The sequence below is a fragment of the Salminus brasiliensis genome, chromosome 11 (assembly GCF_030463535.1).
Source record: "Salminus brasiliensis chromosome 11, fSalBra1.hap2, whole genome shotgun sequence".
Classification (NCBI taxonomy): Eukaryota; Metazoa; Chordata; class Actinopteri; order Characiformes; family Bryconidae; genus Salminus; species Salminus brasiliensis.
Window position 1 is genome coordinate 5368485 of NC_132888.1, and position 14853 is coordinate 5383337.

The window sequence follows — 14853 nt, forward strand, 5'->3', positions numbered from 1 at the left end:
TGTATAATGATTATGAGAGTAAATGGATCAATATTTTGTTTCTGCTTTACTATTGCAAGTGTTTGTTTTTTTTCCAGGTGGTTTTAGAAGACTGGATTCTTGATGTCATGGACAAATATAGCAATATCACAACTGTTACTGAATTTTTCCTCCTTGGATTTCCAGGAGTGCCTCTAGAATATTATGCAGCTGTTGGAACTCTTCTGCTCTTCATTTATCTCATACTTGCAGGGGGAAATATTTTCATCATTGTGTTTGTTTTTTATGATAAAAGCCTCCAAAAGCCAGTTTATCTTATCTTCTGCAACCTTGCTGCAGTGGACTTGGCTTTTGGAACTACCACAATGCCCAAAATTATTGCAAAGTATCTGTTTAGAGATGAACATGTGCAATTTCATGCTTGCTTTATCCAAATGTTTTTCATCCATTATTTAGGAACTGTCACTTCTTTCATTTTGCTTGTTATGGCAATTGATCGATTTATTGCTATATGTAACCCCCTCAGATACCCCAGCCTTGTTACAAATCATTCTGCTGCAATTATATGTGTAATATCTTGGGTGATTCCAACCACTATAGTGATTGTGATAGTTGACCAGGCCATAGTTTTGCCCTACTGCAACTCCAACATTATTTCACAGTGCTATTGTGACCGCACTTCTGTAACTAAATTGGCCTGTGGTGATACAACACTTTCAAAGACATTTTCTTTTGTTGCGGCAATGGTCGTGCTGTTAGGACCCCTTGCTTTCATCATATTCTCCTACATAGCAATCATCATAGCTGTGTTTAAAATATCCAATGCTCAAGGAAAGTACAAAACGTTGTCAACATGCAGTCCTCAACTTCTTATCATATGCCTTTACTATTTGCCCCGATGTGCTGTCTACATTGCTGATATAACAGTCCAAATGAAAATTGATGCTCGTATCATGATCAGTATGTGGTATAGTCTCTTTCCCCCTCTTGTCAATCCAATTATTTTCTGCTTTAAAACTAAGGAAATCCGAGAAGCAGTGTTAATGAAATTAAGACAAAGAAAGATCAGTGACAAACTGACTGCTCCTTCAGGCTAAGAAATGTTTTAGCAGATAATATAGTTTATGTAACAAGTGGATATATTTTTGCTAACTCAATTTTCTAGAAGGTTTCTGAACTTTTCAAGAAGGTTTCTGAACTTTTGTTGCTTCATAAGTTATTAAAGTACTCTCACATGTTGAAATCTGAGTCTTTCCTGATAAAAAGACTTCGAGAAGTTGTAATTTTTTTTTTGAGCATGTATTTTCTATGAAATTCTATGAAAAAGTAACATTAATTGATTTTCAACAATTGTTTTTCAATTTTACAATTTTGGCATTTAAAATATCTTTTCCCATTACATATTTTGGGTGGTACACTAAACTTTAAATTAATAAGCTACTCTTCCATGTGATTGGAAATGTTACTTAGGTTTTTTTAATTAAATATTGGTACTTTGACTTACATTGTAAGCCATGAATGATTTTGCCTCATCCATAAAATGACAGTAATGGAGGTGCAAGCTTTGGTTTCAAAAACGATGATGGGTTAAGTATCTTTTTAAATATATGGTCCTCTCAGAAAGTCCTGGAATAAAAAAAAATTAAATACATTTTTTTTGCTAAATTTAAATGACGTTTAGATCAGAATTTCATCTATAATGTTTACATTCAGAAGTGAAACTAAATGAAACAACACAAAACCATCCAAAAACAGATTGATGATGCCTGTGAGTTAGATACACAATAGTCACAGAAATACCTTGAATCTGTAATAATAAATTAAAAATCTAAGAAAATGATTAAATGAAAATCGGACATTGACTTTGCCATCCTACAACAGAACTACTTAAAAAAGTAAACTCATTAAACAGGCCTGGACAAAAATGATGGTACCACTGAAAACAATGTGACCAAAGGGACATGTTAAATAAAGGTTTGTCCACTAATTAGCATCACAAGTGTCTACAGTCTTGTAATCAGTCAGTGGGCCTAGATAAAGGGCTACAGATAGTCAACGTGCTGTTTGGGGACATGCTGTGTACCATACTCAAAATGGACCAGAGGAAGCAAAGAAAAGAAAGAAAATTACAGACAAGCATGTTAAAGGTAAATGTTATAAGACCATCTCCAAGCAGCTTGATGTTCCTGTGACTACAGTTGCACATATTATTCAGAAATTTAAGATCCATGGGACTGTAGCCAAATCAAAGAGACGGATAATACGAATGGTAACAAAAGAGCCAAGAAAAACTTCTTAAGAGATTAAAGGTGAACTTCAAGTTCAAGGAACATCAGTGTCAGATCACATCATCTGTCGTTGTTTGAGCCAAAGTGGACTTCATGGGAGACGAACAAGGAAGACACCATTGTTGAAAGCAAATCATAAAAAAGCCAGACTGGAATTTGCCAAATGACATGCTGACAAGCTCCAAAGCTTCTGGGAAAATGTCCTGTGGACAGGTGAGATAAAATGGAACTTTTTATCCAGACAAATCAGCTCTATGTTTACAGATGAAAAAATGAAGCATATCAAGAAAAGAACACTGTCCCTACTGTGAAACATGGAGAAGGCTCTGTTATATTATGGGGCTGCTTTGTTGCATTTGGCAAAGGGTGTCTTGAATCTGTGCACGGTACAATTAAATCTCAAGGTTATCAAGGAATTCTAGAGAGAAATGTGCTGCCCAGTGTCAGAAAGCTTGGTCTCAGTCGCAGGTCATGGGTCTTGCAACAGGATAATGACCTAAAACACAGCTAAAACACACCCAAGAATGGCTAAGAGGAAAACATTGGACTATTCTGAAGTGGCCTTCTATGAGCCCTGACCAACATCCTATAGAGCATCTTTGGAAGGAGCTGAAACATACCATCTGGAAAAGGTGCACTTCAAACATGAGACAACTGGAGCAGTTTGCCCATGAGAAGTGGGACAAAATACCTGCTGAAGGGTGCAGAAGTCTCATTGACAGTTACAGGAATCGTTTGATTGCAGTGATTACCTCAAAAGGTTGTGCAACAAAATATTAAGTTAAGGATACCATCATTTCTGTCCAGGCCTGTTTCATAAGTTTATTTTTAAAATAATTCTGTTGAAGCATCATCAAAATCAATTTCAATTAAATTTTTAGTCTATTTAAACTAGCTGAGCTTATTCTTGGGTAATTAGCAAAGCACTTTTGTAAGTTGCTCTGAAATGCCCTAAATGTAAATGTAAATGTCATCACAAGTAAGAAATTTGCAACCAACAATTCCATGGTATTTATTTTAAGACTATGCGTTCCAATATTTGTTCTCAGCTAAAAAAATAGGGGAGTGTGCCAAGATAGCTACCATGTTTTATGTTTCACATATCAGAAAATAAAAGCTCAAATTGTAACTTGTTGAATCATATTCATCTTTTCATCTGACACGTCTTCAATGTATAGGAAAAACAAAAAGGCCCTTGTCATTTCAGTCGAATCCGAGTTGACTGTACTTTGCCTCTATTAGTCAAGTCAGATTTATTTGTATAGCTTTTTACAACTATTGTCGTCACAAAGCAGCTTTACATAATTAGTAATTAATAAAAGACAGAGATAAGAAAAGAAATAACATAAGACATGAAGGATCAAAGACCCCCAGTGAGCAAGCCAACGGCGACAGTAGCAAGAAAAAACTCTCTCAGAGCTGAAGGAAGAAACCTTGGGAGGAACCAAGACTCACAAGGGGGACCCATCCTCCTCTGGTCAGAACTATTTAAACATTAAAGATAAAAATTACCAAACCAGTTACAACAGATGGTTAATAGTGGTGATATTAATAGTGGCAGATAGTTACGAGTCCATTTAGGTTTTAACATGGTCATTAGACAGGTAGCAGTGGTAGGCGGGAGCCGCTGGTCTGCTATGGGTGGTGGGTAGGGGGCCTGCTGTTTGGACCGGTAGGTGGCAGCTGGTCTGACGCAGGTAGAGGGGATGTCAGCAGGCAATCTTCCAGCAGGTCGGGCTGGGTGGCCATTTACTCAGAGAAGGTAAAAAGAGAAAGTTAGTACTGAGAGGATTTTATGGAGAGCAGAGAATGTTGAGCAGTATCAGAATGTGTCTAAAGACTCCGGCAGGCCTGACTATAACAGCCTAAATAAAAGGAGAGAACCAGAAGGTAAAACAAACAAAATTATTGTTATTCAGAGATTGGCTGTTTGAAGTTAGTAGTCATTTGTGGGAATTCGTGATTTGTTTGGTAGAGTAATTCAAATGTGGCTGATGCAACAAGGGATGACTGACCTGCTTACTATGGATGGTGGCTCATTCATTACAGTAGGGAGCAACTGTTTTGATTCAAAAACAGAAACAGATTCAACAGTCCCAAGAAGTAAAGAGAAAAAGGAATTAGCCCACTTACTCATGGATTGCCCAGGAGCACTTTAGGTGAACAGCATGCTAATGCCTACAGAGAAGTTCCCAGGCTGAAACCTTCAGGTTCCCCTTCCTCAACCACTTCACTACTTTTCTGGCCTAATGCCCATTCACTATGTAACAGGGTGGATGAAGGAAGGGAGGCTATCCTGAGGCTGAGCTTCTATACACATGCTGGAGGTTGCCCATGAGGACAGGAAACTAAGAAAACAGTATTACTTCTAGCTGGTCTCAGGTGTCATGGAAGAGCAATTATAAACTGATGCTTTTGTGAGTCATTCCTATTTGGGCACAGTGGGTGGAAGCATCAGAGTTTTCACATTATTAAGAAACTACAGCTCCTCTTCAACACACATGAATACTTGAATGTATGTGGCTATGCTTACAATCATACAAAATGTTATAAAATGTTGGGATCTATGGATATTCTATATTGTGTATCATGATATTATGTCATCCTTTTCATTACTGAAATAATATGACTGGCTCTATAACTATTAATGTTTGCATGTATGTTTAATCATGTATGGCATTCAGCAGATGCTCTTATCCAGAGCAACTTACAAAATGTTTAATCAATTGCTCAGAATATCCAGAGTTAGTATCAATACACCTTATTTTCAAACTACATTTGGGTGCTGACACTGCCTAATATGATGAATCTAGAGGTGTTAAAAATTGTATAATGATTATGACAGTAAATGGATCAATGTTTTGTTTCTGCTTTACTATTGCAAGTGTTTTTTTCCAGGTGGTTTTAGAAGACTGGATTCTTGATGTCATGGACAAATATAGCAATTCCACAACTGTTACTGAATTCTTCCTCCTTGGATTTCCAGGAGTGCCTCTAGAATATTATGCAGCTGTTGGAACTCTTCTGCTCTTCATTTATCTTATACTTGCAGGGGGAAATATTTTCATCATTGTATTTGTGTTTTATGATAAAAGCCTCCAAAAGCCAGTTTATCTTATCTTCTGCAACCTTGCTGCAGTGGACTTGGCTTTTGGAACTACCACAATGCCCAAAATTATTGCAAAGTATCTGCTTAGAGATGAAACTGTGCAATTTCATGCTTGCTTTATCCAAATGTTTTTCATCCATTATTTAGGAACTGTCACTTCTTTCCTTTTGCTTGTTATGGCAACTGATCGATTTATTGCTATATGTAACCCTCTCAGATACCCTAGCCTTGTTACAAATCATTCTGCTGCAATTATATGTGTAATATCTTGGGTGATTCCAACCACTATAGTGATTGTGATTGTTGTCCAGGCCATAGTTTTGCCCTACTGTAACTCCAACATAATTTCACAGTGCTATTGTGACCGCACTTCTATAACTAAATTGGCCTGTGGTGATATAACAATTTCACAGACATTTGCTTTTGTTTCGGCAATGGTCGTGCTGTTAGGACCCCTTGCTTTCATCATATTCTCCTACATAGCAATCATCATAGCTGTGTTTAAAATATCCAATGCTCAAGGAAAGTACAAAACATTCTCAACATGCAGTCCTCAACTTCTTATCATATGCCTTTACTATCTGCCCCGATGTGCTGTCTATATTGCTGATATAACCGTCCAAATGAAAATTGATGCTCGTATCATGATCAGTATGTGGTATAGTCTCTTTCCCCCTCTTGTCAATCCAATTATTTTCTGCTTTAGAACTAAGGAAATCCGAGAAGCAGTGTTAATGAAATTAAGACAAAGAAAGATCAGTGACAAACTGACTGCTCCTTCAGGCTAAGAAATGTTTTAGCAGATAATATAGTTTATGTAACAAGTGGATATATTTTTGCTAACTCAATTTTCTAGAAGGTTTCTGAACTTTTCTTGAATATTTTTGAACTTTTGTTGATTCATAAGTTATTAAAGTACTTTCACATGTTGGAATCTGAGTCTTTCCTGATAAAAAGACTTTGAGAAATTGTAATTTTTTTAGCATGTATTTTCTTTGAACCATGAAAAAGTAACATTAATTGATTTTCAACAATTGTTTTTCAATTTTACAATTTTAGCATTTAAAATATATTTTCCCATTACACATTTTTAGGTGGTACACTAGAAGTTAAATTAATAAGCTCCTCTTGCAAATGATTAGAAGTGTTACTTTGGTTACCTAAATTAAATCTTGGTACTTTAACTTACATTGTAAGCCAAAAATTATAGTAAAATTACAGTCATGGAGATGCAAGCTTTGGTTCCAAAAATGATGGTAAATCAACTTAATCTTTTTAAATATACAGTCCTCTCAGAAAGTCCTGGAATTACAAATTTATTTTTAGCAAAATGTAAATGACATTTAGATCAGAATTTCATCTATAATTTTTACATTCAGAATGGTAACTAAAAGAAACAACACAAAAACATCAGAAGAAAAATGCAACAGTTTGGTGATGTCTGTGAGTTAAATACACATTTGGACAAAGTTGTTGGTACCCCACAGTTAATTAAAAAAACCCCACAATGGCCACAGAAATAACTTGAATCTGACAAAAGTAATAAGAAATAAAAATTCTATAAAAATAAAAAAATGAAAATCTGATATTGACTTTGAACCAATCTTCAACTGAATTATTTAAAAAAGTAAACTCATTAAACAGTCCTGGACAAGATAATGTGACCAAAGGGACATGGTAAATCAAGGTTTGTCCACTAATTAGCATCATAGGTGTCTACAATCTTGTAATCAGTCAGTGGGCATATATAAAGGGCTACAGGTAGTCACTGTGCTTTTTAGTAACATAGTGTGTACCACACTCAACATGGACCAGAGGAAACCATCTCCAAGCAGCTTGATGTTCCTGTGACTACAGTTGTTCAGTTATTCAGAAATTTAAGATGAAAGGGACTGTAGCCAAATCAAAGAGATAAAGTAACAAAAGAGCCCAAAAAAACGTCTTAAGAGATTAAAGGTGAACTTCAAGCTCAAGTAACATCAGTGTCAGATCACACCATTCGTCATTGTTTGCAAATCATAAAAAAGCCAGACTGAAATTTACCAAGCGACATGTTGACAAGCCCCAAAGATTCTGGAAGAATGTCCTATGGACAGATGGAACTTTTTGACAAGGCATGTTTGGGGCAGTGGTGGCTCAGTGGTTAGAGCACCAGGCTATTGATAACAGGGTTGTGGGTTAAATTCCTGGGCTTTGCAAGCTACCACTCTTGGGCCCTTGAGCAAGGCCCTTTACCCTCTCTGCTCCATGGGTGCTGGAGTTGGCTACCCACTGCTCTATGTGTGTGTCCTCACTGCCCCTAGTTCACTAGTGTCTGTGTGTTTGCTACCACAGATGGGTTAAATGCAGAGGACACATTTTGCTGTACTTAGTACAGTGACAAATACCTTTACCTTTTACATCAGCTCTATATTCACAGACGAAAAAATAAAGCATGTGAGGAAAAGAACACTATCCTTATTGTGAAACATGGAGGAGGCTCTGTTATGTTAGGGGGCTGCTTTGCTGCATCTGGCAAAGGGTGTCTTGAATCTGTGCAGGGTACAATGAAATCTCAAGACAATCAAGGGATTCTAGAGAGAAATGTGCTGCCCAGTGTCAGAAAGCTTGGTCTTAGTCACAGGTCATGGGGTCATGACCTAAAACACACAGCTAAAAACACCCAAGAATGGCTAAGAGGAAAACATTGGACTATTCTGAAGTGGAATGAAGGAGCTGAAACATGCCATCTGTAAAAGGTGCACTTCAAACCTAAGACAACTGGAGCAGTTTGCTCACGAGGAGTCGGACAAAATACCTGCTGAAAGGTGTAGAAGTCTCATTGACCGTTACAGGAATCGTTTGATTGCAGTGATTACCTCAAAAGGTTGTGCAACAAAAGATTAAGTTAAGAATATCATCATTTCTGTCCAGGCCTGTTTCATAAGTTTATTATTTTTAATTCTGTTGAAGCATCATCAAAATCAATGTCTGATTTTCATTTCATTTTCTTAGAATTTTTTTTTTTGTCAGATTCAAGTTATTTTTGTGACCATTGTGGGTTTTTCTTTCATTAATCGAGGGGTACCAACAATTTTGTCCATGTGTGTACAGTCATCTGAAACCCACGCTGGACAGCTTGGACATCGGTGGCCCATTTCTGTTCTCTGGGTTCTGATTCTCCTCGACCTCTCTGCAGCTTTTGATACAGTGGACCACAAGATCCTCCTGTCTATCCTTGCCTGCCATGGCTCTGCATGCGATGGTTTGCATCGTACCTGCAGGGATGCTCATACCAGGTAACATGGCAGGGGGACACGTCCGCTCCCTGTAGTCTCTCCACTGGTGTTCCACAAGGCTTGGTTCTTGGTCCTCTTCTTTTCTCAATCTATACTAGCTCTCTTGGTAAAGTGATATTCTCTTATGGATTTTCTTACCACTGTTATGCCGATGACACTCAACTCATCCTTTCATTCCCCACCATCTGACACACAGCTTTCTACCCGCTTCGCAGCATGATGTCTCTTCTTGGATGCCGGCTCACCACGTCTTATTTAACCCAAGCAAAACAGAGCACCTGTACATCCTGGGAACTGCTGGACTATAAAATGATCTTGCCATGTCCTTTGAAAACTCACTGTTCACTCCATCTACAGAAGCTCGAAGCCTTGGTGTAGTCATGTATAATCAGTTATCATTCTCAAGTCACGTTGAAGTTCTGACTCAGTCATGCAGATTTCTCCTGTACAACAGCCAGAGAATTCGACCCTTCCTCTCTAGAGCAGCCGCCCAGGTGCTCGTTCAGTCTCTCGTCACTTTGAGACTTGACTACTGCAACTCTGTTCTGGATGGTCTCCCTCTGCGCACCATCAAACCCCTGAAACTTATGCAAAATGCAGCTAAACGGGTTGTCTTCAACATTTCTAAATTCAGCCTTGTCACTCCACTGCTGCATTCTCTTCACTGGCTTCCCGTAGCTGCTGCCCGCATCAGATTCAAAACCTTGACCCTGGCCTACAAAGCCAAGAAAGGACCAGCCCATCCATATTTGATGGCAATGGTCAAAAGCTGATCTGCACCTGATCCCCTCAAAATCAAGACAAGCGTCCAGGCTTTTTTTCTGTCCTGACACCAAAGTGGTGGAACGAACTTCCCCTAGGTGTCCGAACAGCAGAGTTGCTTGCTGTCTTCAAAAGCAGACTGAAGACCCTCCGCTTCCAAGAGTACTTGGGCAAATAGTAGAGTGGTCACCTTATTGACTTGTGTTAAGTAGTGTCTTACTTAGAGGTATCTTTGGATTTTTTGTCTATTCAAACTAGCTGAGCTTATTCTTGGGTAATTAGCAAAGCACTTTTGTAAGTCGCTCTGAAATGCCCTAAATGTAAATGTAAATGTCATCGCAAGTAAGAAATTTGCAATCAACAATTCAATGGTATTTACTTTAAGACCACTACTGGTAGATAGAGCTGGGACTGAAGGAGGTGACGGGGTGGTGGTTGTGAAGAACTGAACAAGGTGAAGATTAAATGTATAGGATGTTACATTGGGAAGAGGAGTAGGGGAATCCCAGGGAGTAATTCTTTGCATCTATTGTCCTTGTGGAAAGAGGAGGGTTCAAGCCCAGGATTTCTATTATTCACTAACAATACTATCGACTAGGTTTCTTGCATATCCCTCTTCCTAATTCAGTTATATCATAACACGACTTTGCATGTTCAGATCATGACATTAGTATATGATAAAAGGAGGAAACTGTAAAAAAAAAAGTAGAACTCTGAGAATGTTGGGATGTTATGTGGCATCTGTTTTGTGGTAGGGATCCACCCCTAAACAAGTCCAAATGAGTAAGAAACTGTTCCAAGCTCTCTGATTACATTTGAAGGTATGTAGGGTATGCATAAAACACCAGTATGTCACAGGTGGAAACCTTGAGAGGATCCAAGGCTCAGTAGGGGAACCAATCATTTTCTGGTTGGAGTGTGAAAAGATACTTTGGGCTTCTAAACCTGTTAGTTATGGATTTTATAAGAGTCAGTTGAGGTCAGAGAAACTCCACTATTGTAAAGGCTGTTATTCAGAGATTGGCTGTTTGAAGTTAGTAGTGACTTGTGGGAGTTCGTGATTTGTTTGGTAGAGTAATTCAAATGTGGCTGATGCAACAAGGGTTGATTGACCTGTTTACTATGGATGGTGGCTCAGTTTTCACGGTAGGGAGCAACTGTTTTGATTCAAAAACAGAAACGGATCCAACAGTCCCAAGAAGTAAAGAGAAAAAGGAATGAGCCCAGTTACTCATGGAATGCCCAGGAGCAGTTGAGGCGAACAGCATGCTAATGCCTACAGAGAGTCACAACGAAATTGTACAGTGACCTAAGGCTTGTCCAGTCTGAGGAAAAGCCAATCCATGCGTCTTATGGTGTCTGTTCTGGAAAGGGGCCATTTTCATTGTGTCTTTTTTGTGTCTTTTTTGTGTCTTCAGTTTATGGAACGTTAGGAAGCTAGGTTAGCTGGAGGTCTTGTGTTTGCTTTTTGCTTTTGTTAGGTTAGCTAGATTCATGGGTGGAGTTAGCATGAGGTATGTTTGTTGTTTGGCATTGCTTACCCCTTTACCCTTGTCTTTTGTCTATGTGTAAAGTTGTAAATATATATTTCAATGCCTAAAACCCTAATGTATTTTTGTTTTACACCCTTCCTCAACCACATCCCTACTTTTCTGGCCTAATGCCCATTCACTAGAACGTAACAGGTGTGGATGAAGGAGGGGAGAGGGAATAAACATGGACAGCAGGCTTAGCTTCTATACACATGCTGGAGGTTGCCCAAGAGGACAGGGAACAAGAAAACAGTATTACATCTAGCTGGTCTCAGGTGTCATGGAAGAGCATTTATAAACTGATGCTTTTGTGAGCCTATTTGAGTGCACTGGGAGGAAGCCTTAAAGCTTTCACATTATTAAGAAACTACAGCTCCTCTTGAACACACATGAATACTTGAATGTATGTGGCTATGCTTACAATTATACAAGATGTTATAAAATGTCTATATTGTGTATCATGGTATCATGTCATCCAAATCATTATTGAAATAATATGACTGGCTCTATATCAATACTAATGTGTTTACATGTACATTTTTAAATTTTTGGCATTCAGCAGATGCTCTTATCCAGAGCAACTTACAAAATTCTTAATAATTTGTTCAGAATATTCAAAGCTAGTATCAATACACCTCATATTTAAAATACATGTGGGTGCTGACACTGCCTAACATGATGAATCTAGGGGTGCTAAAAACTTTATAATGATTGAGAGTAAACTGATCAATGTTTTGTTTCTGTTTTTTACTATTGCAAGTGTTTGTTTGTTTTTTTCCAGGTGGTTTTAGAAGACTGGATGTCATGGACAAATATAGCAATTCCACAACTGTTACTGAATTTTACCTCCTTGGATTTCCAGGAGTGCCTCTAGAATATTATGCAGCTGTTGGAACTCTTCTGCTCTTCATTTATCTTATACTTGCAGGGGGAAATATTTTCATCATTGTATTTGTTTTTTATGAAAAAAGACTCCAAAAGCCAGTTTATCTTATCTTCTGCAACCTTGCTGCAGTGGACTTGGCTTTTGGAACTACCACAATGCCCAAAATTATTGCAAAGTATCTGCTTAGAGATGAAACTGTGCAATTTCATGCTTGCTTTATCCAAATGTTTTTCATCCATTATTTAGGAACGGTCACTTCTTTCCTTTTGCTTGTAATGGCTATTGATCGATTTATTGCTATATGTAACCCCCTCAGATACCCAAGCCTTGTTACAAATCATTCTGCTGCAATTATATGTGTAATATCTTGGGTGATTCCAACCACTATAGTGATTGTAATTGTTTTCCAGTCCATAGCGTTGCCCTACTGCAACTCCAACATAATTACACAGTGCTTTTGTGACCGCACTTCTATAACTAAATTGGCCTGTAGTGATATAACAATTCCACAGACATTTGCTTTTGTTTCGGCAATGGTCGTGCTGTTAGGACCCCTTGCTTTCATCATATTCTCCTACATAGCAATCATCATAGCTGTGTTTAAAATATCCAATGCTCAAGGAAAGTACAAAACGTTCTCAACATGCAGTCCGCAACTTCTTATCATATGCCTTTACTATGTGCCCCGATGTGCAGTCTATATTGCTGATATAACAGTCCAAATGAAAATTGATGCTCGTATCATGATCAGTATGTGGTATAGTCTCTTCCCCCCTCTTGTTAATCCAATTATTTTCTGTTTTAGAACAAAGGAAATTCGAGAAGCAGTGTTAATGAAATTAGGACAACGAAAGATCAGTGACAAACTGGCTGCTCCTTCAGGCTAAGAAATATTACTGCACATATTGTAGTTTATGTAACAAGTGGATATATTTTTGCTAACTCAATTTTCTAGTAGATTTCTGAACTTTTCAAGAAGGTTACTGAACTTTTGTTGCTTCATAAGTTATTACAGTACTCTCACGTGTTGAAATCTGAGTACTTCTTGATAAAAGACGAGAATTTTTTTTTTTTTTTTTGAGCAGGTATTTTCATTGAATTATGAAAAAGTAACAACAACAATTGTTTTTTAAATTTTAGTTAGCATTTAAAAACAATATCTTTTCCCTTTACACATTTTAGGTGGTACACTAGACTTTAAATAAATGAGCTCCTTTTGCATGTAATTGGAAATGTTACTTAGGTTATGTAAATTAAATCTTGGTACTTTAACTTACATTGTAAGCCATGAATGATTTTGCCTCATCTGTAAAATATCAGTCATGGAGATGCAAGCTTTGGTTCCAAAAACAATGGTGGATTAAGTATCTTTTTAAATATACAGTCCTCTCAGAAAGTCCTGGAATGACAAGTTTATTTTTTGCTAAATTTAAATAACATTTAGATCAGAGTTTCATCTATACATTTTACATTCAGATTTGAAACAAAATGAAGCACAAAACCATCCAAAAAATGCAACAGATTGGTGATGTCTGTGATTTAGATACACATGTGGACAACATGGTTGGTACCCCACAGTTAATAAAAGAAAAACCCATGATGGTCACAGAAATAACTTGATTCTGACAAAAGTAATAATAACAAAAAATGCTATGAAAATGAACAAAGGAAAATCCGACATTGACTTTGAACCATCCTTCAACAGAATTATTTAAAAAAGTAAACTCATTAAACAGGCCTGGACAAAAATGATGGTACTCCTGAAAATAATGTGACCAAAGGGACATTTTAAATCAAGGTCTGTCCACTAATTAGCACCACAGGTGTCTACAGTTGCACATATTATTCAGAAATTTAAGATCCACAGGACTGTAGCCAACCTCCCTGGACGTGGCCGCAGGAGGAAAATTGATGACAAATCAAAGAGACGGATAATATGAATGGTAATGAAACAGCCCAGAAAAACTTCTTCTAAAGAGATTAAATGTGAACTTCAAGCTCAAGGAGCATTAGTGTCAGATCACACCATCCGTCGTTGTTTAAGCCAAAGTGGATTTCATGGGAGACAAACAAGAAAGACACCATTGTTGAAAGCAATTCATAAAAAAAGCCAGACTGGAATTTGCCAAACGACATGTTGACAAGCCCCAAAGCTTCTGGGAGAATGTCCTGTGGACAGATGAGACAAAAATGGAACTTTTTGTCCAGATACATAAGCTCTATATTCACAGACGGAAAAATAAAGCATATGAAAAAAAGAACACTGTCCCTACTGTGAAACATGGAGGAGGCTCTGTTATGTTCTGGGGCTGCTTTGCTGCATCTGGCAAAGGGTGTCTTGAATCTGTGCACAGTACAATAAAATCTCAAGACCATCAAGGGATTCTAGAGAGAAATGTGCTGCCCAGTGTCAGAAAGCTTGGTCTCAGTCACAGGTCATGGGTCTTACAACAGGATAATGACCCAAAACACCCAAGAATGGCTAAGAGGAAAACATTGGACTATTCTGAAGTTGCCTTCTATCAGCCCTGATCTAAATCCTATTGAGCATCTTTGGAAGGAGCTGAAACATGCTGTCTGGAAAAGGTGCCCTTCAAACCTGAGACAACTAGAGCAGTTTTCTCATAAGGAGTGGGACAAAGCACCTGCTAAAAGGTGCAGAAGTCTCATTGACAGTTACAGGAATCATTTGATTGCAGTGATTACCTCAAAAGGTTGTGCAAGAAAATATTAAGTTAAGAATACCATCATTTCTGTCCAGGCCTGTTTCATGAGATCATATATATATATATATATATATATATATCTGTTAAAGCATCATGTCAGATTTTCATTTGTTCATTTTCACAGAATTTTTATTACTTTTGTCAGATAAGTTACTTCTGTGACCATTGTGGGTTTTTCTTTCATTAATCGAGGGGTACCAAAAATTTTGTCCACGTGTGTACAGTCATCTGCCTTCAAGTCTGCCAGAATTGTGCCTATCCTAAAGAAACCCACGCTGGACAGCTTGGACATC

At 37.8% G+C, this 14853-nt stretch overlaps 3 protein-coding genes across 3 annotated transcripts; all 3 read left to right on the plus strand.

Annotated features, from left to right (window-relative positions):
* The first annotated feature begins 104 nt into the window (after positions 1-104).
* On the plus strand, positions 105-1076 carry LOC140565274 (olfactory receptor 52K1-like). Its single transcript, XM_072691117.1, has one exon. The coding sequence runs from the start codon at positions 108-110 to the stop codon at positions 1074-1076; it is 969 nt and encodes a 322-aa protein (XP_072547218.1). The 5' UTR covers positions 105-107.
* A 4116-nt stretch (positions 1077-5192) lies between these two features.
* LOC140565262 (olfactory receptor 2AT4-like) lies at positions 5193-6164 on the plus strand. Its single transcript, XM_072691104.1, has one exon. It carries the CDS (start codon positions 5196-5198, stop codon positions 6162-6164), a length of 969 nt encoding a protein of 322 aa, XP_072547205.1. The 5' UTR covers positions 5193-5195.
* A 5585-nt stretch (positions 6165-11749) lies between these two features.
* On the plus strand, positions 11750-12721 carry LOC140565286 (olfactory receptor 2AT4-like). The gene has a single exon (XM_072691131.1). The coding sequence runs from the start codon at positions 11753-11755 to the stop codon at positions 12719-12721; it is 969 nt and encodes a 322-aa protein (XP_072547232.1). The 5' UTR covers positions 11750-11752.
* The last annotated feature ends 2132 nt before the right edge of the window (positions 12722-14853 follow it).